We start from the raw sequence: 22,148 nt of genomic DNA on the forward strand, positions 1-22,148 counted from the left end.
AACAAATAAATCCGAAACTAGCAGAAGAAAGGAAGTGATAAAGATTAGAGTGGAGATAACTGCAATAAAGGGTAGAAAATAGGGGAAAAAAATGAATGAAACCAAAAATCAGTTTTTTGAAAGCATCAACAAAATTTGTAAACATTTAGCTAGAATGACTAGGAAAAAGGAGAGAAGACACAAATTACTAAAATAAAATAAATGAAAGTGGGGACATTACTAGTGAGTCTACATAAAAAGAATTATAAGAAAGTACTATGAACAATTGTATGCCAAAAAATTGGATAACCTAGATGAAATGGACAAATTCCTAGAAACACAAAACCTACCAAGTCTGAATCATAAAGGAATAGAAAATCTGAACAGACCTATAATAGTAAGGAGATTAAATCAGTAGTCAAACCTCCCCTCTCAAAATATAAAAGCCCTGGACCTGATGGCTCAGTGGTGAATGCTACCAAACATTTAAAGAAGAACTAATACCAAAGATTCTTAAACTTTTCAAAAAATTGACAAGGAGTGAATACTTCCAAACTCATTCTATGACACCAGCATTACTCCAATACCAAAGTCAGACAAAGACACTGCAAGAAAACGACAGACCAATATCCCTTATGAACACTGATGCAAAAATCATCAATAAAATACTAGCAAACCAAATTCAGCAGCATATTGAAAGTATTATACAGCATGACCAAGTGGAATTTATTCCTGAAATATAAGGAGGGCTCAACATATGAAAAATTCATCAATGTAAATACACCACATTAATAGAATGAAGGAAAAAAAACCCTTCATGATCATCTCAACGATGCAGAAAAAAGTATTTGACAAATTCAACACCCTTTCATTATTAAAAAAAAAAAAAAACTCTCAACAAACTAGGAATAGAAAGAAAATAAATAAATAAAAGGTATCCAAATCAGAAAGGAAGAGTCTGAGAGTCCGCCTGCCGATGCAGGGGACACGGGGTCGTGCCCCGGTCCGGGAAGATCCCACATGCCACGGAGCGGCTGGGCCCATGAGCCATGGCTGCTGAGCCTGCGCGTCCGGAGCCTGTGCTCCGCAACAGGAGAGGCCACAACAGTGAGAGGCCCGCGTACTGGAAAAAAAAAAAAAAAAAAAAAAGAGTATATAGAGAGCTCCTAAAACTAAACAACAACAGAAAAACAAATAACCTGATTCAAAACTGGGCAAAAGACTTGAATAGACATCTCTTCAAAGAAGATATTTGAATGGCCAATAAGCACATGAAAAGATGTTCAACCTCACTCGTCATTATGTAAATGCAAATCAAAACTACAGTGAGATACCCCCTCACACCCATTAGCATAGCTACTATCAAAAAATCCAAAATAATAAATGTTGGCAAGGATGTGGAGAAATTAGAACCCTTGTGCACTACTGGTGTGAATGTAACATGATACAGCCACTGTGGAAAACAGTATGGTGGTTCCCCCAAAAATTAAAAACAGGCTTAGCATATGACCCAACAATTCCACTTCTGGGTATGTGCCCAAAAGAATTAAAAGCAGGGTCTCAAAGATATATTTATGCACCCACATTCACAGCAGCATTATTTGCAATAGCTAAATCTTGGAAGCAACCCAAGAGTCCATGAACAGGTGAATGAATAAGCAAAATGTGGTATATGCATACAGGGGAACATTTTTCAGTCTTAAAAAGGAAGGAAATTCTGACATATTCTACAATATGGATGAACCTTGAGGATGTTATGCTAAGTGAACTAAGTCAGTCACAGAAAGACTAATACCGTACGGTTCCATTTGTATGAGGTACCTGGAGTAGTCAAAATCATAGAGACAGAAAGTAGAATGGTGGTTGCCAGGGGCTGGGGGAGAAGGAAATAAGGAGTCATTGTTGAATGGGTGTGGAGTTTCAGTTTTGCAAGATGAAAAGAGTTCTGGAGGTGGATGGTGGTGATAGGTGATCGTTGCTCAACAATACGAATGTAATTAATACCACTGAACTGTTACTCAAACATGATTAAGATGGTAATTTTCACGACGTTATGTGTATTTCACAATTTTAAAAGTTTGAAAAAAATCAGGGCTAATTCAGGCCAAATCCAGTATGCAGATATACAGACCTTAAGTTTCTATGCAGTTAGTAAATTAAGCAAAAAATATGACTTACCATCCCTCTACTACCTCTCAAATTCCTGGGGCATATATTTTACAATCAAGTTTCCCTAGGCATTCACCAAGTGAGAGAAAAGTATACTTTATTTAGCCAAACTGTCTCAAGCATGAGTGTAGATTAAAGGCATTTCATACATGCAAAGCCTCAAAAAATTTACATCCAACTTATGGTTACCAAAGGGGATAGCAAGGGGGGGCAGGGATAAATTAGGAGTTTGGGATTAACATGTACACAGTACTGTATATAAAATGGGTAAACAACAAAGACCTACTGTATAGCAAAGGGAACTATACTCAGTATCTTGTGATAACCTATAATGTAACACAGCATTGTAAATTAAATATACTTCAATTAAAAAAAATTACACCCCAAGCATTGCTTCTTAGCAGACTACTGTATGACAAAAGTCAGTCCTCAATTGCTACTATAAGGTATCGTGTATTTTTCTCTAATCTCTTCACAGAACTGATTGTAAACTCTCTGAGGAAGGGACAGCATTTTATACTTCTATTACTCAACGGGATTTTGAGACTGTATTCACACCACAGTAGATTCTGTACATGTTATTTATTCCAGAGGTATTACAAACAGTAAGTGAATCTTCCGTTAGCAGAGAGGAGGGGAAGAACGGAGTCAGCTGGGACATGGGGAGTGTTAAGGCTCATTTCTCCAGCCATTCACCCAACGGCACTCCATTATCTGGTCTCACCTAGTCCAGCCCACTTTAGTTCTTGCCAACATACACCCTCCCAGAAATAATCATTATTAATATTCTCCATGATCACTAGTCATATTTAATCACAGAATTACAAATGTGGGGAGTTTCTCTTGCTTAGTTTTCAGAAAGCTTCTTGGATTAGGACAACAAGCAGCTGCGCCCCACTTCCAAGGAAAAGATTGTCTCTGCAGTTCCACTAAGTCCCGGTAGGTGGCGCTGGCACAGTACAAAACAGTTCGAATTTGATCCCTGTTTATTGAAAGAATCCAGCTCCTTTTGCCACTGAGGTTATAAAATTTATTTTTAGTGTGACTTGATGGGCCTTGTCTGAAATTTAACAATATTGGAATCAAATTCTGATACCTAATCACACAGATGTAAGCTCTATTAGATTTCAATTAGCATTCACTCTGATTTGATTATAAGGTTTCAACCATTAAAATGGCTAATAGGGAGACATTTAGATAATTGCAGCTGCCTGGGGTTATTACATTTGCTATCATTTCCACAGAGTGATTCATGTAAAGACTGGGCCATAACATTTGTTTTTGTTGGTGGAGACAAGGAACGAGGGCTTATTGGGGTGGAGGCACTATGAAGCGTTTTGCTGTTGTGGTCTGGCATTTGGGACTGTTTTTCTTTTTTATTCTTTTTGTGGGATTGTTTTTTAATTAGGAGGGAAATAAGAGTGTAGGGCGCTTGCCATTTAGCTGTTTTCCAACAAGATATTGTTGATTCTCCATCTACAATACTGTTTCATTTGGCAAAAGAAAAGAGGCATTAGCCAAGTTTCCTTTTCCTCTTTTTTAATTGAACTGACTTACATTTGAACTGAGAAGATTAACCACATCAAAACTCACCTCCTGCACAAAGGCCTTCCTCAGTAAATGGAACTGGGGTCTCCCCTATCACCTAATACCATTCCTAGGTGCAAATGCTAGAGGTGTTTTACCAAAGCTGCCAGACCGCTTGGTGAGGATATTGAGACATGCTTTAAACGTAAAAGGAATAGTTGGACAAACTGACCTTCAAGGTCACTTCAGCCCCCACCATCTAAGATTCTAGGGATCAACGAAAAAATATCCCTGCCCCAAAGAGCCCCCAGACTCTAGGAGCAGGACCACTCACCTAGGGTCTTAGAGCGGCCCGCACATGGTATATTTTTCTGGGTGGGACAGAGGAGCTGTTCCAAAAAGGTGGGGAAACTCACCTCCAGAAACTCACCCTCTACTCTATGTGGGCCACTAAGAGCCTGAAATTCAAGTCTGGAAAGAAGTCATCGGTGAAAACTCATCTGTTTTTAAATCCAATACTTTATCATTTTTACCCACAGATAACTTGATCATTTGCCAATAGGGCTTCAAAACTATATTCCACTCAAGGAAACAGATGTGGTGCTTGAAGACTCAAAACCAGATTGTGAGGGAAGCTTAGAATTCTCTTTTGTTCTGCTAGAAAATATTTCTCGTGTACTGTACCAACATGAAAACATTCATTCTCATAAATACCTCTCCAGTCTCAGAGGCCTAGGATATAACCCCCTAGAGCCCAGGACTGCATCTTTTTAGTCCTATGTTTTGGGGCAGGACCTAGCCCAAGACTCTGCAGACAACAGTCAAACACTTTGCTGTGCAAAAGATCCAGTTCTATTCCAGATCAGACTATGTGTGTGAGAACATAAGAAAAGGCAAAACTTTTCTTAGAACAATGATCCGTCAAGCCTAGTAGTCTGCCTTCTGTATGTTTGAATATAAGTTCAGTAATCTTCCAAAAAGACATACATCCTAGGCTGTCCTATAATGCACTGGGTCTTTTCTTTCCCCAGTACAGGTGGTTGTGAGGTGGGCTGGGACCCAAAAGTCCTGACCATAAAAAGAATGCAGGCGGACAAGCTGCAGGTCTGAGCCGCTGCCCACGACTCATGTGGGTGGGGTCCATTTTTCCCAGAAGTGCAGACAATGTCATTTGTAATTCAGAAAAAATGTGGCAGACATTGCCAGGGCAATTCTCTCAGCATTGAGTGAAGAGGAGGGGGTGGGGACGGTGCGTGGACGGGGAAGGGGGGATGGGGCAGTGCACAGATACCCAGAAAAGGTGGTCAGAGAAACATGTTTCCTCCTAGGTCTGTCTCTGCAGACAGGTCTGTATTCAACTATTTGGGGAAAACGAGCTGCTGAGCAAACTCCTTAGCCACTCTGTGGAGGGAACGTCTATAACCCTTCAAGTTTTGGGACCTAATATCCTCTCAAAAGTAGATAGTACAGTTTAGTATAAGAGAAATGGAGCAACATTTTACGGAGGGATTTCCTAAACGTGAAAAAGCCATTCCTGAGATCCCGGCATTGATCTGGCCTTCTGAGATCTCTGACTTCATTTCCTATTACTCTTCCCATGACTCACCCCGCTTCACCCACACTAACCTCCCTGCAGTCCAAGAGCACCCACCTCAGGGCCTTTGCACTCACTGAACACGGTTCTTCCCCTCAGCAGCCACCCAGCTCACTCCCCTCCCTTCCTTCAGATCTTTACTTCACTGTTTGCCCTCTCATCTTCCCAGCCACCCTGCTTAAAATTTCAACATGTCCTCCTGTCCTGACATTTCTACCCCTTTCTCTGACTTATTTTTCTCCTAAGCACTCTCACTAGTATATTCTGTATTTTACTTATTTATCTAGTATATTTCTGTCTCCTGCCCGAGGTAAGCTCCCTGAGGGCAGAGTTTTGGACTGTATCTCCCATACCTAGAAGAGTGTCTAGGACAGCGTGGGCACTCAGAACAGAACTTTGAATGAATCAAGTTCAGCTCCATATTCATACTTTCCAGAAGGACACCCTGATTCACATGAAGAAAGTATTCTTTCTAAGCGAATTAATATTCTAAGGAGGGTTTCTTAGAGAATGGTTAAGCATCCTGTGAAACCGAGCTGCTTTCTAGAATCCTTAGTACTTTTAAGTGTTAGAGATGAAGAGGCATCTAGAGCAGTGGTCCTCAAAGTGTGGTCCCCGGCCAGAAGCAATAGAGGACCTGGAACTTGGAAGAAAGGCACTTTCAAGCCCCACCTAGGACCTGCTGAATGAAGATCTCCAGGGGTGGGGTTCAGCAATCTGTGTTTTAAAAGTCCTCTGGTGACTCTAACACAAGCTGCAGTTTGAGAACTAATCACTGATGTAGAGGAAAGAGCAGAGGGCTAAATTATCTAGAGATGTGGATTCTAGTCCTGGTCTATTTAATTGTGCGACCTTGGTTACACCTCTTAACCTCATCTACCTCCCTCTCTTCACTCACAAAATGAAAGAGCTGCTAAATTTTTCTTATATGCTTTTAATGTACTAATGGTAAATCTTGCAATCACAGCCCTCAAGGACCCCTTTCGTTAGGCTTGTAACTGTATATTAGCGAGTAATTCAACAACCTATTTTAAATAAAGCTTTCTTTTCTTTCAGTCTGGCCTTTCTTTTCTCAAGTTTCCTGAATTGGTGAGCAGTTTGCACAGACACACAATCTTGCCACACTGGACACTTCTTCCAATGACCATATTCTTGTATCTCACACCTTTTTCAGCTTCTGGGACAGCCCTCTATTCCGGTTTCCCTCCCATCCCTTTGGCTGTTCTTAGTTTCTTCTGCGGGCTTCTTAGCCTCAGCTCACTCCTTAAACTCTGGTGTTCCCATCTTGGTTCTTAAAATCTTCACACGATTCCGGGTGGCTTTGTCCTCACCCTGACTTTAGCTATTTCTCAAGTAAGCCAATGACTCCCAAATATTTCATTCTCTTAGAAATCCCCACATTCAATCACCTGTTATGTAACCCCCAGACCCCTCAAATTAACACGTCCAAGAGAGAACTCATCACCTTCCCCCAACCCACTCTTCCTCCGATTTTGCCACTAAGTAGCCCAGGTCAGAAACTCAAAGCTCGTAGATGCCTCCCTCTCTCCTTCCCTCTCATCCAGTCAGGCACCAAGACCTGTAGATCCTTCCTTACTTTCCAGTCACTGCCTTTAAATGGTCACCAGCTTCATACCTAACCCACTTCAGTCTATTTGCCACACAGTCTTCCAAAGCACACTGATGGCAGCCACCATGTAAAACACCCAGGGACTTCCCTCGTGGTCCAGTGGTTAGGACTCTGCCCTTCCACTGCAGGGGGCCTGGGTTCAATCCCTGGTCGGGAAACTAAGATCCCACAGGTCGCGTGGGGCAGCCAAAAAAAGAAAAGAAAATTTTAAAAATTTTTAAAAAATAAAATAAAATCCCCCAGTGGCTCTCCGTGGCTCTCAAGGTGCTGTCCCAGCTTCTCTGCTTGGTCACGTGGCCCTGCCCCATCTCCTTCCTGCCTAACACTTTCATCTCTCCCCCACACACCAAGCCACGTACAACTGCTTGTTTCACACCTCCGTGATTTGCCACAGACTTTCCCTTCTCCTGGCACGTCCTTCTCCCTCCTTTTCTAACTAACTCCTACTTGTTCCTTAAAAGCTGTCCTTTATCACCCACACCTGTCAGAATGGCCATCATCAAGAACACAAATAACAAAAGCTGGCAAGGATGTGGAGAAAAGGGAACACCTGTACACTGTTGGGAGGAACGTAAATTGGTGCAGACACTGTGGAAAACAGTATGGATGTTCCTCAGAAAACTAAAAATAGCTACCATATGACCCAGCAATTCCACTCCTGGGTATATATCTGAAAGGAATGAAAACACTAATTTGAAAAGATACATGCACCCCAATGTTCACAGCAGCATCATTTGTAATTGCCAAGATATGGAAGCAACCTAAGTGTCCATATGAATGAATAAAGAAGATGTGATACACACACACACACACACACACACACACACACACACACACACACACACAGAATGGAATACTACTCAGCCAGAAAAAAAGAATGAAATTTTGCCATTTGCAACAACATTGATGGACTTGGAGGGTAATATGCTAAGTGAAATAAGTCAGACAGAGAAAGACACATGCCACAGAGCAACTAAGCAAGTGCGCCACAACTACTGAGCCTGCGCTCTAGAGCCCACAAGCCAAAACTACTGAGCCCGCACGCCGCAACTACTGAAGCCCACATGCTCTAGGACCCATGTGCGGTACGCAGGCCTCTCACTGCCGTGGCCTCTCCCGTTGTGGAGCACAGGCTCCGGACGCGCAGGCTCAGCGGCCATGGCTCATGGGCCCAGCCGCTCCGCAGCATGTGGGATCTTCCCAGACCGGGGCACGAACCCGTGTCCCCGGCATCGGCAGGGGGACTCTCAACCACTGTGCCACCAGGGAAGCTCTTACTTGAATTTTTAACCATTTTTTCAACCACGTGCAAGTGCCACGTCTGTGTTTTTTTAATACTACAGAAAATACAACATAGAATTTGTGCTAATACCTTTGAAAAACTTTTAAATAGGAACAGTCAAGCCACACTGTTAGAGTGTGGAGAGGAACAATGGGAGGGGCAGCATGGGGTGATGGATGTAAATGCTGGCTTTGGCTTTCTGGTTGAGTGACTTAACCTTTCTGAGCCTCAAATTCCTTTCAAAACAGATAATGATCTCCATCTAAGAGAATGGTTGTGAAGATTAAATAGGATAAAGTATACCAAGTGCCAGCCATGGTAAGTGTTCAGTAAATGTATAAATAACAATTTGAGAGGCTACTATGGTAAAACAGGGCCTGCACTAATGTGGGGACAGTGGAAATGGAAAGGGGATGGGGTGGAGTCATTTCAAAAGTAGGATAAACTGAACGGATCAGCTATAGGGATTTCAGGAGAGGAAACACTCACAGCTCTCCCCAGGGCTGTGATAAATGAGGCACCATAGTCACACCTAAATACCCAATCTCAGAGCACATCCTCCAGCCAGCTTTCCTGCAATCCCCTCCTTAAGAAAATGTGGGAACTTCCCTGGTGGTCCAGTGGTAAAGAATCCGCCTTCCAATGCAGGGGACACGGGTTTGATCCCTGGTCGGGGCAACTAAGCCCGCGTGCCACAACTACTGAGCTCGCGCGCCTCAACTAGAGAGCCCGCGGGCCGCAAACTACAGAGCCCACAGGCTCTGAAGGCCGTGTGCCACAACTACAGAGAGAGAAAACCTGCACGCCACAACTAGAGAGGCCCGCGCGCCGCAACGAAGACCCGAAGCAGCCAAATAAATAAATATTTTTTTTAAAAAATGTGATTCCTCGGAGAACAGTTATTCCACAGACAGCCTGAAGATGTCGCTGCAGGCAGTACCATCCATACTGCGCTCCTTATCTTGCCTGGATTCTGCCATTCGTGAAAGAAAATTCCACTGTGGCTCCCTATCTAACCCCCCTTACTCCATGCTCCTGCCCTGTATGTAGCCTCCTCTTTCTCCTGTGAACACTCATCCTTCCCTCTACCTCCTGCCCTGATGTCCTGGCCACCTGGGGGTGAATCTGAGCCCTTCAAGGCAGCGGAGCCAACCTTGTGACCAGGTTGTACGAGTGCTTCCCTGCCCTTTCTCCATCATCGTGTTCATGTAGATTATTTACCAAGACCTGCATGCATGCTCTTACCCCCACCCCATTCCCCTAGCCTCTTGAGTTTCAGTCAATGAAGGTAGGGGCACCCCTATTCCCTATCTCCCATGTTCTTTAATTTCTCTTCTAAATGGCCCAATTTTCAAATATTAGCATTAAAGATTTGACGATGCATTAATCTACCTCATTTTCTGAAAATGTCAGTGTTCTTGGTAAAATAATCCCTGAACCATGGCCTATATAAACAGCTGTGGGATATAGGAAATGATGAGCATTTTGGAGCCAAGCTGGGTGACTTAGCCAGAGGGAATATGTGACAGTCATGGGACTGGGCTCTGACAGCTGAGACCCAGTAACAAAGGAAAAATGTTCCAGCCCAATTTCCCCCTTTCTCTCCGCTCATGGCTTCTGTTTGTGACCCTTCCTCTTACTCTCTCATTTGCTTTCAGCATGTAAAGATCAGCCTAAGAGTATGGGATTAACAGATACACACTACTATATATAAAATAGATAAGCAACAAGGATTTGCTGTGTAGCACAGGAAACTTACTCAGTATCTTGTAGTAACCTATAATAGAAAATAGTCTGAAATATATATATACATATATACATGAATCACTTTGCTGTACACCTGAAACTAACACAATATTGTAAATCAGCTATACATCAACTGAAAAAATAAAAAGCCTAAGGATAACTTTCAGAATCGATTTTTTTTATAGGTATGCCCCATTAACAGCCTCAGAGATAAGACTCCAAGACACATCTCAATTTTTAATATTTATCCAAGGGGCTCTACTCCAGAGAACAGAAGGTCTAAAAGGAGGTTTGGGAAAGACATTATCTTGGTGATTACAAGAAAGGGCTGAGGATCAAGGTTCCTAAGTCTTCACTCTATTTATAAACTGAAGCGAATCTATGATTCCTCTATGATTATCTATGACGCAGCTATGATTCTGTTTACCTTTGTCCTACACCATTCCCAAGACCTTAGACCACAGAGTGGAAGAAATATCCACATCCCCGTGTAGTTTCTGGTGGTGCTTTTGCCTCTGATGCTGAGAGGGGTCATGAGCTTCTCCCCTGCTTGTGGTGCCCAAGGGCAGGGACCTCCTCTCACGGTAGGTCCCCCATCCTGCTGAGTACCAGGCCTTTGTGTGGGAGTGCCCTGGCGCTAAGTCCCCTCCTACCCTGACGGAACTCAGTGAATTTACACCCAAGCCAAAGTAGCAAATGTGCTGGCCTGCAGAGGAAGCAGTGGGCTCTTAAGCCTCCACCCCCTTCCTAATCCAACTACTCCTCTCTGAACACAACAGAACGTGAATCACCCTCACACCTTTAGCGACCACTTGGTTACTGCCGACAAACAGCGAAAAGGGAGAGCCAGGAATTGAGGCCACAGGTGACACGTGCAGGCCCCCTCCCTCCCCGGCAGCCGCCGGTTACCCAACTGGCAGAGGGCACAAGGTTGAGGCACCAGCCAAGCAGGAACACCTCAAGGAGAGGTTTATTGAAAGCATTTGAGTGTTTAAAAAAACCTAAGTAATCTTTGTAAGAAAAATCAGAACTTTGTTGAACTTGTTACACTTATTTTACAGGAGAGTGTTGAAACGTTTTTGGGGGGAGGGTGAACTCTCTTTTCCTGGCTTAGTGATTCCAACCCTGCCTGCAGGGGCAGATGGAACTTCCTGGACAGACACTCTCCACCCCCAGCCTCCGGTTACAGTTACGCGGAGGAGCAGAGACCCTGTGATGCCAAGGGAGGGGAAGGCGGGTGCCTTCCCCCAAAGCACCACGAAAACATCATACCTTGGGCTGAAAAAAGAGGTTCTACACTCAGGGCCTGCAGGCTCGATTTAGCCAAAAGATGCAGGAATGCATTTTGTTTGGGTTTTTTTTTTACAATGCTTTAAGATTTGAAATTTTTCACATCAAAATCCATTTTCCGATTTTTTTTAAACAATGGAATATCAGTGCTGAACTCCAGGTGCAACTTGGCAAAAATTGTCTGAGCTGAGTGTGGGGGACATACTCTCTCAGTCAGAGATGCCACCACTCCCTCTTGGACTCACATGGCCGGCTTCGCTCATCTGTGAAAACTGCCTGGCCCCTATAGGAAGGTATTTGAGAATAAGACCCTTTAAAACTGTGACTCCCTTTAAACTGCAGGATTTATTGCAGCAAAAGAAACCCCTGAAGGCTTTGACAATCTTATTTTCAGGTCACCACAAATGAAAGTCCTGACAGCTGCTTTTCTGTGGGGAAAGTTCCAGAGCTTGGGAGCCCCAGGTTCTGACAGGGGTGGACGGATGCAGTTGCTAACCACAAGAGGAAAGAAAACTTAGCCTGGAATGGGAGGCAAAATATAAATTCAGAATTTCACAGTAGGGCCTCCATCAGCAGCATGCCTGACTCGCTTGCCCTCCAGGGCTCTGTCACGGCTCCTCTCTCTTCCAGCCTGGCTGCAGTGAGCCACGGGCAGCCTTCTTCAGGAGTTTGGTTTGCTGGGGCTAAAACAATTTTTGGCAACTGACACAGGACACCCTGCCCATGATGTTTTAAGAAAAGCCAAATATGTTGGACCACCTGGTTGAACTTATAGAAATATCTCCATGCTGCCAGGCCACTGGGCACCCCAGGCAGAAGGTTCAGTCCACGCTGTGCATCTCCCACCCAGGAAGAGTGCACAAGGTGCCTGCAATCACACCAGGCCTTGATGGTGCTCCTTTTCCCACAGGGATGCTCCTGCCCCCACTGCAGCAGGGGGGCATAACCTGGCCATCCTGTCCTTCCCTATGGCTGTATCCTGTGCAGCTTCAAGGTTAACTTATTCATTCTTTTGCCTTTTGCATTTAAGAAAAAAAAAACAAAAATGGGAATTTCCGGGCGGTCCAGTGGTTAGGACTCCAAGCTTTCACTGCCAGGCCCCGGGTTCGATCCCTGGTCCAGGAACTAAGATCCCGCAAGCCGCAATGGTGTGGCCCAAAACAAACCAAATAAAGCCAAATGACATTAAAAGGCTTTAACATCTTTAAAATGGTCAAGATTAGCTAAAATGCTTGACAGTGAGGTAGGGAGAACTCTAAGTGTGCAAAGGTCTTTCTAAACCAACAATCAGTTTTGCTGTCTTCTGCTCCATCTGTTTTCTGATTTCCAAGTATGTTCTCTACCACCCAAGTTGTAATGTTTGTTGATTTAAACCATATAGAGCATATGATAGAGGGAAATCTTGTTGGATCACGTTATTCAAAACTGTCTCCCAGGTTGCAGAAAAACAAAAGGGACCTCCCTGGGAATCCCCACCACAGGGACAGGTCATCAAGGCTCAGCACCTCCCAAAATTTCCAAAGCGCCATGATAAATCAGGGAATGCCTGGACCTGACTTTTACCACTAGGTGTCACACTAAACAATCAGGAATAAAGACCACCAATTGCCCAAGGCCTTCAGCTACAGAAAGCCATCACAGCAGGTGCAAAGAAAACTTATTCCTGAGATACTTTTGACTTAGGCATGATTTTTTTTTCAATGATCATTTTTAAACCTGCAGCTAATAATCGTCTTCTAAGGTATCCTTTGTAAGTGGGAATTCAGAGTTTGATATTTCTGTGCCTTTTTTATAGGTGTGAATATCCCCAGGTGGGGGAACATCTACCCTCTATTTTACCTGACAACTGGAGTAGAAAATACTTTGCATATCTTCCAATTACAGTGTATTCAGTCTCATTTTCACAAGGTGTTTTCAAAAGTGTTAATACCATGACTGCTTTGCCCAAATGATTACTATGTTGGGATAGAAATTAGATAAACTGCCATGGGATGCCTAGGTAAATTTCTCTGCATTTCAGTTTCTTTTTAGGAAAGTAGGAACAATAGTTCTTACTTACAGGATTAGTTCTGAGAACGAACAATGTGTTGCAGAAAGTGTTGGAGCCCTTCAAAAATTTATACTGTGATATTTCTAAGAGACATGGTTACCCTTAGCAAAGTTACACAAGCATTTGTGGTCGATACAATTTTTAATCTGGGGAAAAAATCTAAACAGCATTAAATCCAATCTCGTTATTATAAAAGCAGGTATCCCATAGCAAAGGTAGCTACTCTCTCCAACTAATACGCAGTTAATTAGAGGTAGAGCTGGGAATTGAGATCTCCTACTTAGAGTTCTCGTTCCGCCTTGCCTAATAATTATGTATTTGTATATCACTTGCCTGCAGAGACATGCGGTGTCTACCCCTGGGAAGTTTTCATTTTAGTATGTGACCATTACTACCCTGAAGGTTTATTTCTTGATTTTACTTTTTTTCCCCTCATATTTTGTCTCTCACCCACATTGGCCCAGATTTCCTACATTCGGATATTGAGGGTAGGGGAGTGGGGAAAGGGGAGATGAGGAGAGGTGAAGGGTTGGTTAGTACACGGCCAGTCAAGTTGAAGACGATTGCAATAATCACCAGAAATCTCTGCAAAACTATAGAGGCTTCCTAGGGTGCATTCTGAAGAACGCTGACCCAAGTTGCTTTATTTTGCCTGGACCAGTTCTAGAAACAGATGAATGCGTTCCTCTCATTGGCTAGGAGATGGGGATGGGGCAGAGAGCATAAGTTCTATTTCTGCAGATGAGACCCGAGGATGGTGAGCCTCCAGTGGCTACCCATATGGCGTGGATAGGTCCAGCTGCTGTCCTCCCCCAGGCAGGAGAGCAAGGAGCCAGCAGGGGCAGGATGAAGGCCACGCTGGGGCTGCCTTGAGCTCCTGCAGTATCCCTGGCAGTTCCTTTCTTAGCCAACCTTAAGGCCCAATCTTGGATAAGACACTACTCAACCCATTCTTCAGCCACCTTCTCCAAATACTTCTGGAAAGTCACCCAGCTGGGCACCCAGAAGTAGGTTAAAGATCTGTTCTCTGCAGCAGCACAGTGCAAATCAGGGAAAATGACCTCAATAATTATTTTGTTATGGCAAGGTGTCTACAACTCTACTACAAAGATTAACGCCTTGCTTTCCTTGAAAAATATTATGGTCATATTCAGCATTTTCCCGCATACAGGGCAGAGTGCTTGCCCCTCCCCCAGTCAGCAGGATTGTTAATCCCGAGGAAATGATTTGAGGGTTCTCCAAGCATTTAGGTTTTCAACGCCAGAACTTTCACAACTTCTACCTGAGTGGGGGGCTGGGGGCTACACGTCCCTGCACTTCCAAGAGCCTGGTATTGGCAGGAACGCAGAGGCAGCCGCCAGTGCGTCCTTCCTGCAGAGACGTCTGGGGAAGTGAATCCCTATACCCAGCCAACATTTCCACTCGCGTCTTCAAAAGATCAAAGAAAAAATTTTTAAAAAACCGGAGACCTGCAGGTCTGCAAACCCCAACAGAGGACCGCCCTGCAGGCCTGCGTCCTTGGGATCTCAGGAGCAGACGACCCCAAGTCAAATCGATCATGGGAAACCCCAGGGAAAGAAGGTTTCTTGCAGAGGATCAGGATTACTGAGTGCAGGCTGCAGGGAAGTACCGGGGGAGGGGGCCCGGTCGGGAGGACTTTCCAGCCACTCAGCGTTCATCAAAAAGTTCCCTGTACATGACCCCAGTGGCTCATCGCAGGGAGTTTCTCTGATGAACCCGGGCGCGGGGTTTAGGCTTCTTTTTCCCCCTAGCAGAGGACGAGGCCAGTTCTCTTTTCTGGTCTGACTGGCTTGGAAATTCCCCGCGCCTGACCCCGCCCCGGAGAAATCCCCTGCCAGCGTTTATAGGGCGCCGCGGCGGCGCTGCGGAGCCCACAACAGTCCGAACCCGTAGTCCCGTCGGTCTGCGACACCGCGAGCAGCCAGTGCGCCGCGCAGCCCTTGGCCCGCGCACCTGGGGAGCAGCGCCCGAGCCCTCACCGCGCCATGTTCCAGCCCGCGGAGCCCGGCCAGGAGTGGGCCATGGAGGGCCCCCGGGACGCACTCAAGAAGGAGCGGCTGCTGGACGACCGCCACGACAGCGGCCTGGACTCCATGAAGGACGAGGAGTACGAGCAGATGGTGAAAGAGCTAAGGGAGATCCGCCTCGAGCCTCAGGAGGCGCCGCGCGGCGCCGAGCCTTGGAAGCAGCAGGTCACCGAGGACGGAGACTCGTAAGTGTCGCGGGCCCGGGTGGCGGGGCCGGGCGGGGTAGCCGGGCCTGCAGCCCGAGGCGCGGGGCCTGCGCTGCGGCGGCGGACCGGGGTCTGTGCACCGACCCGGAGGCCGTGCAAAGGTGCACGGCTGCGCTCGGGGACTGGGGGATCGGAGCGGGTTCCCGAGGCCGTGGTCCAGCAGCTCTGCCTTGCAGCCGCGCATACACACAACACACACACACACACACCACCCCCCTTGCGGGTCCCCTCGGCCGGGGGCGGGCCTGTGGCGGGGACCCTAAGTCCCCGCTTGCATAAGGGGGGCGGGAGTTTCTGCCCCGCTGGCAGGCGCCAAGCGGCTGGGAGGGGAAGTACAGGGCGTTCCGGCCCGGCGAGAGGGATGGGCGGTCTGGCCGGCGCCCGCCGCCTAAGTGGGGGGGCCCGGAAAGTCCCTGGGCGCCTGCCAGGAACACTCAGCTCATAATAACCTCGCGGAAAACACCGCGGCCTCGGCCTCCAGAAACCCCGACCTTGCGCAATCCCCCGCGGGCCGCGCCTCCCTGGGCCTCACGCAGCGCACTCACCGGCCCTGCGGGGTTTTCCCTCTCTTCCCCTCAGGTTCCTGCACTTGGCCATCATCCATGAAGAGAAGGTGCTGACCATGGAAGTGGTCCGCCAAGTGAAGGGAGACCTGGCGTTCCTCAACTTCCAGAACAACCTGCAGCAGGTGCGCTGCTCGCCCGGCCCCGTGCCTCTCTGACCCCGTGATAAAGCTGGATCTAGCTCAGCTCCTCCCAATGATTTCTAAATTAACAATTCCTGGTCATTATCTGACCTGACCTTTTACAGCTGAATCAGCCAACGTCCTAGAGAGGACAGAAAATTCCATTGATTTGGGGAGGCCTTTATGAAGCCCACCTGGGGCCTCTGGTATTTTGCCTTTTGCCCCTTGTACCTCCCTGGGAGGAGCAGTACCCACCACCAGGATTTCTCTTGGGCTTCAAGGGAACACAGCCTGTAGGCTGGATCCATGGCTTATGCTTTCTATCCCTCTTCTGTCTGTAGACTCCTCTCCACTTGGCGGTGATCACCAACCAGCCAGAGATCGCTGAGGCACTTCTGGAAGCTGGCTGCGATCCTGAGCTCCGAGACTTTCGAGGAAATACCCCCTTACACCTTGCCTGTGAGCAAGGCTGCCTGGCCAGTGTGGGAGTCCTGACTCAGCCCCGCGGGACCCAGCACCTCCACTCCATCCTACAAGCCACCAACTACAATGGTATGTCTGGCTGCCCTGCCCATCAGAGGGCAGGTGACATGGGGAAGGGAGAGGTGGGCCGACTTAAGGAGTCCGAGCAAGGTTTAAACTCTCAACATGTGAAAAGCTGAGAACACATGTATTTATAATGGCCTATCTGATGCCTTACTAAAGTCTATCCAGAACCCAGATTCTGGGTTCTTCAAATTCAGAAGAATTTGTCCCTTAAAGGAATAGGGGGAAGGTTCTGCTTGAGAAGTGAGGGTTGAAACAAGGGGTTATATTTTCTTACTTTTGGTCTTCTAGGTCACACGTGTCTGCATCTGGCCTCTATTCATGGCTACCTGGGCATCGTGGAGCTGTTGGTGTCCTTGGGTGCTGACGTCAACGCACAGGTGAGTGCCTCACGCCTTCAGATGGAGTGCATCAGGCTCCCAGCCCTCCTCTATATGATTCCGTGCTTTTGTTGCAAGCAGAAACCCCAAACTCAGCCATAAGCCTCTCAAATTCCTTTTGGTTTCAGGAGCCCTGCAATGGCCGAACTGCCCTCCATCTCGCGGTGGACCTGCAGAATCCCGACCTGGTGTCGCTCTTGTTGAAGTGTGGGGCCGACGTCAACAGGGTCACCTACCAGGGCTACTCCCCGTACCAGCTCACCTGGGGCCGCCCAAGCACCCGGATACAGCAGCAGCTGGGCCAGCTGACCCTAGAGAACCTTCAGATGCTGCCCGAGAGCGAGGATGAGGAGAGCTATGACACGGAGTCAGAGTTCACAGAGGATGAGGTGAGTCCCGATTAACTTGTGCGTGGCTCTGCAAAATGGAAGAAGAGAGGCCATTCTCCCTCTACCTTCTCAGGCCCCTAGGGCTCCTCCTTATTCTGAGGGTCTCGACATAATGAGGCTCTCAAACTTGAGAGTCCCTAAGCAGTATCCCAAGAGTATGTCTTTTTCTTTGGTTTTTTTTTTCCTCTTTCTGAAGGAGAGGATCCTTAAAGGAAAACTCCCTCAGTCCAGGAAGTTAATTTATATTCAGGTTATAGAGGGAGTCTAAGAATACTTGAGTTATTTCCAGTAGCAGCCCTCACCATCATCCCAGTACCCTTGGCAAAGCTCTGGAAGTTTAACCTACCTTATTTTCTCTTTTTAGCTGCCCTATGATGACTGTGTGCTTGGAGGCCAGCGCCTGATGTTATGAGCTTCGCAAAGTGTCTAAAAGAACGTGGACTTTGTATATTTGTACAAAAAAAGAGTTCTATTTTTCTAAAAAAAAAAGAAAAAAGAAAAAAAAAGGATATACTTATAACCACACCGCACACTGCCTGGCCCAGAACATTTTACTCTGGTGGATTAGCCCTTATTTTGTTATTTTCGTGAACTTTGGAAGAGGGGCAAGAAGGATCATTGGAATTCAGAGAAAACCTCTTTTTAATGTCACCTTTGGTGGAGTTTTGAGGAAAGGTTATTCAAAATTTGATGAAAGGCCTATATTTTATTTATTGTGCTTTTCAGTTGAATCATCATGGATTCAATGGCTGGGCCCAGTTGTATGGAGTAACATGTAACAGGTGTGTTGTTAAACCTGTCAGTGGGGTGGGGTTAAAAGTCACTACCTGTCAAGGTTTGTGTTACCCCCTGTAAATAGTGCACATAGTGTATTTTGTTGGTAATTATTTTGGTACTTTTAAGATGTATATTTATTAAACAGATTTTTACAAACAGCATTATCGTGATCACTTCCTCTGGGCTGCTGTCGGGCTCCTACACTGAGAGTCATTCGATCCCCAGGTGGAGGCGGAGAGTTGTGTGGGAGAACTCACCACAGGCAGCCACGGAACCCTTTCAGAGAGCAACTTCTCCCACTGTCTACACCAGCCTCCCAGCCAGGCTTTGCAGGCGGCCGGGGCCCCGGTGCGTGGGCGGGAAGGCTGTTGCATGGTTATAGGAAACACCATTTTCAGGCCACTTGGTCTACAGCTGGAAGGTTCTTTATTGTCACCTGCTTTCATCTTCTTGATTTAAACTATTCCAGGACCTTACTTCTGCTTTAGGAAATTATTTTGGCCAAGAGGAGTATGCTGAATTCACATTTTCTAGAGCTGGTGAAAGATCTCCCCTATGATACTGGAAGTTCCTGAAGACGTGGGCTTAGGAATAGGACTGCACTGACAAGTGTTAGCAGATGCCCACCTCTGAGCCTCTGTTTCCTTGTTTATAAACTGGGCTGTCTGAAAAACTGCACAAGGCTATCCACGTAAAAAGTATAGTGGAGTGCCAGGCCCACAGTACTAAAGAAAAATACAAGCCATTGCACAACATTCTGTATTTCACATGGGAAGGAACCAGTCCAGAGAGAATGTCCTGTTCAGGGTCACCTTGTAGGACACGCAGGTGGTTAAGTTAGTTGATACACTCTTGTCTTCAGGTGGTTAACAGCTTTTAAACGCCATCCACCTAAAAATCAGCCTCTTTTACTGTTATCAGCTGAAGTGTAAAATTGATAATAAAGGCTGGAAGAGTCTTTTCATCAGCTCAGTCTAATTCTACTGAATGATTCTACAGAAGCAGATGATTTCACAAGACATCAGTAACTTGTGAAGTTTGGGTTTAGGTGCTTTCAAAGTTTTTATCCCTAAAATGCATCTCTTGCCTAGACAGAAAGAGGAGTACAGGGAAGTTTATGGCATTCTATAAAACGCAGAATGGGGTATCAGTACAACTCATGTACTTTGGCTTACACCTAAGAAAACATTACCATTATGTTATCCTTCTCCTGACCCACAAATGATGTCAAAGTCAAGTGAATATGATGATCACCTTCCTCTCAGACCAAAAAGGAGCCAATACCTCGTGGGTCTTTCATATATAAAGAGTATCACTGTAGACTGAACTGTCTGGTCAAAGCCAGCTCTGTCCCCCTCCTGCAGCTCAGTCGTCTGGAGCTGAGCACTGTGGTGGGCCCCTACCAGTCTTGTCTTCTCTCAGGTGCTCCAGGACCCTCACTAAAATTCCTTGTCCCTCTCAGAGCACCTGAACACAGGTGTTACATGATCTAACGGATGAATGTCAGGTTCAGCTCTCCGCTGACACACAGAAGAGGTAAGAGGGGTAAGGGGAGGGATATCCATCTCCGATCTCAAAGAACAAAGGTTGGAAATTGGCTCCCAATTTTGGAATGATGCGTCTTAACGCGTCTCAGTCAGACATGCCTCTTTTTTCCCCCGTGACGGTGTTGAAGGTACAAGTCACTCCAGTTCTGTGCTTGGAGGTTGGAGAAACAGGACAAAGGGATGTGACCCACTCTTCCTTGGCCTCCTTGGGGACCGGCTTTTGTGTAGAGGTGTCACCTTCCATGCTCACAGAGGGGCCTCTTCTGACCCATTTGGCCCCAGCCTCCCACCTTGCCAGGCTTCATTCAGCTTTTCTGCTCTTTTGGACCCCAACCCTCAGGGTGGATTCCATCGTCTGCTTAAACCTGGAGGTAGCTGGCCCCAGTTTCTTTACTCTCTGGATTGTCTTCCTGTTTATCCATCTCCTTTCTTTTCTTTTTTTTTAAACCTACCCTCTTTCTTTCATGCGATTGGTTGGGTGGCTGGAGTCTGGAGTTCCCTAAAGAAAAATTTTAGAATTAAAACGTGGAAAGTCTTCCTTAGACTTTCTTCCTTTCAAATTTCTAAGCAAATGAGAACTAAAGGTTTCAAAGAAAACAGCTCAGCAGACCGGGAGCCTTTTATGCACTTTGATTTTCTCCAAGACGCTAAAGGTCCTGTCAGGACAGGTAGAAGTAAGGGAGTCTTGGGAAAGAGGGAAGTGTCACAAGGGGGAAATAAAAGTCACATCAGCCACTTCCTTGAATTTAGTTCCTTGATTGCTTCTGCCTGCCTCATCCTCAGGATAAATTTCCTTTATAGGTACGTGTACCAAAGCCATTTCCAGAAGGAAGGGTTTTTCTTTAAAGAGGGAATAAATTCCAGTCTGAGCAATCTGAAGACCTTCACGTGGGGCCTGAAGATGTCAAAACTGGTTGCTTGAGGGCATTTGCATTGAAACTTCAGTTGCTACTGGAAGTGATTAAGTGGTGACAGAACTGAGTCAGTGAGATGGGTCCTTCCTTCGCCCCCTTTCCTCCTGATTTTCATCAACTTGCCCTAGGTGTAGTTGAAATTTCATTTGGCAAGAAAGGTCAGAGTGGAACTGTAGTCAGAAACATACCCAAGAGCCATTCCCCAACCTCTGGGACCTGGACAAGAATATCCCAGGTCAGTTCCCCATTTTAAGGGAGCATCACAGAAACTGAAGCTGGATATCCTGTGTGTGTTTCCCTCCTAGAGAAGTGGCTCTGTCTCATTCATTCAATCGCATGATGAAGCACTATTATTCTCCAGGCCCTGTGCCAGGTCCTAGAGACACAAAGAGTTACCAGTCATGGCCTCTGCCTCAAAGAGCTCCTTGCTCAGGTGGAGAAGAAGACAAGCATTTAGAAGACAGGACGGGAAGCTGAAGCACAGGCGTGACGTGAGCTCAAATCAGAGGCCCCCAATGCAGAATGCAGCAGGGGAGGGGGGACCAAGAGATTACACCCTAGTTAGCTATTTGCCCACCAGACCAGAACTCTTATCTCATATCCCAAGTGACCCATGGCCCCCTTTCAACAAGTGACAAGAAACAAAACTGTGCTCAGAATAAAACTAACTTCTGGGCTGGGATTAAACCAAGCACCCACAGCATGCTGTACTGTTCACTTTTGCATCTCTGTGTGCTCCTAGATTCCAGAGTTGAGCCTGAAGGCAATTGAATTAATGACAAATGATGTACATGTCTTAGTTCAGAGCTTCTCAAACTTAGCGTGCACTTGAATGTGCACTTGCGTGGCCTGGAGATCTTGCTGAAAAGCAGGTTCTGATTCAGTTGGTCTGAGGCTAGCATGACACTCACATTCCTAACAAGATCTCAGACAAGGCCTGTGCTGCTGGCCTGGGGCCAACACTGAGGAGCTTTTTTTTTTTTTTTTGCGGTGCGCGGGTCTCTCACCGTTGTGGCCTCTCCCGCTGCAGAGCACAGGTTCCGGACGCGCAGGCCCAGCGGCCATGGCTCACGGGCCCAGCTGCTCAGCGGCATGAAGGGATCCTCCCGGACCGGGGCACGAACCCGCGTCCCCTGCATCGGCAGGCGGACTCCCAACCACTGCGCCACCAGGGAAGCCCATTTTGAATAGAATGTTATGTTGGCTACTTATATAAGGGCAGCATTCTCTGCCATCCCCACCCCCGGTACCACTGACAAACCTGGACAAGAGTTTCTGCAGCCACTCCTGAGGATGATCCAGCATCAGGCAATGTGAGTCTTTTGAAAAGTAGGGCTGGATTCTGAGGACTGACGTTAAATAGGGCCCAGGCCAAAGAACCTGCCATCA

General features: G+C 46.4%; 1 protein-coding gene across 1 annotated transcript; it reads left to right on the plus strand.

Annotated features, from left to right (window-relative positions):
* The first annotated feature begins 15,046 nt into the window (after positions 1 to 15,046).
* NFKBIA (NFKB inhibitor alpha) lies at positions 15,047 to 18,456 on the plus strand. Its single transcript, XM_067737401.1, has 6 exons — positions 15,047 to 15,500; positions 16,101 to 16,209; positions 16,548 to 16,758; positions 17,044 to 17,132; positions 17,261 to 17,521; positions 17,886 to 18,456. Exons 1-6 carry the CDS (start codon positions 15,274 to 15,276, stop codon positions 17,931 to 17,933), a joined length of 945 nt encoding a protein of 314 aa, XP_067593502.1. The 5' UTR covers positions 15,047 to 15,273; the 3' UTR covers positions 17,934 to 18,456.
* Positions 18,457 to 22,148: the final 3,692 nt, after the last annotated feature.

Source organism: Pseudorca crassidens, chromosome 1 (assembly GCF_039906515.1).
Source record: "Pseudorca crassidens isolate mPseCra1 chromosome 1, mPseCra1.hap1, whole genome shotgun sequence".
Taxonomy (NCBI): Eukaryota; Metazoa; Chordata; class Mammalia; order Artiodactyla; family Delphinidae; genus Pseudorca; species Pseudorca crassidens.

Coding starts and splice junctions, on each gene's coding strand:
- NFKBIA (XM_067737401.1), top strand. CDS start 15,274: ATGTTCCAGCCCGCGGAGCCCGGCCAGGAGTGGGCCATGGAGGGCCCC. Junction 15,501..16,100: donor GTCACCGAGGACGGAGACTC/GTAAGTGTCGCG, acceptor TCTTCCCCTCAG/GTTCCTGCACTTGGCCATCA. Junction 17,522..17,885: donor CAGAGTTCACAGAGGATGAG/GTGAGTCCCGAT, acceptor TTCTCTTTTTAG/CTGCCCTATGATGACTGTGT.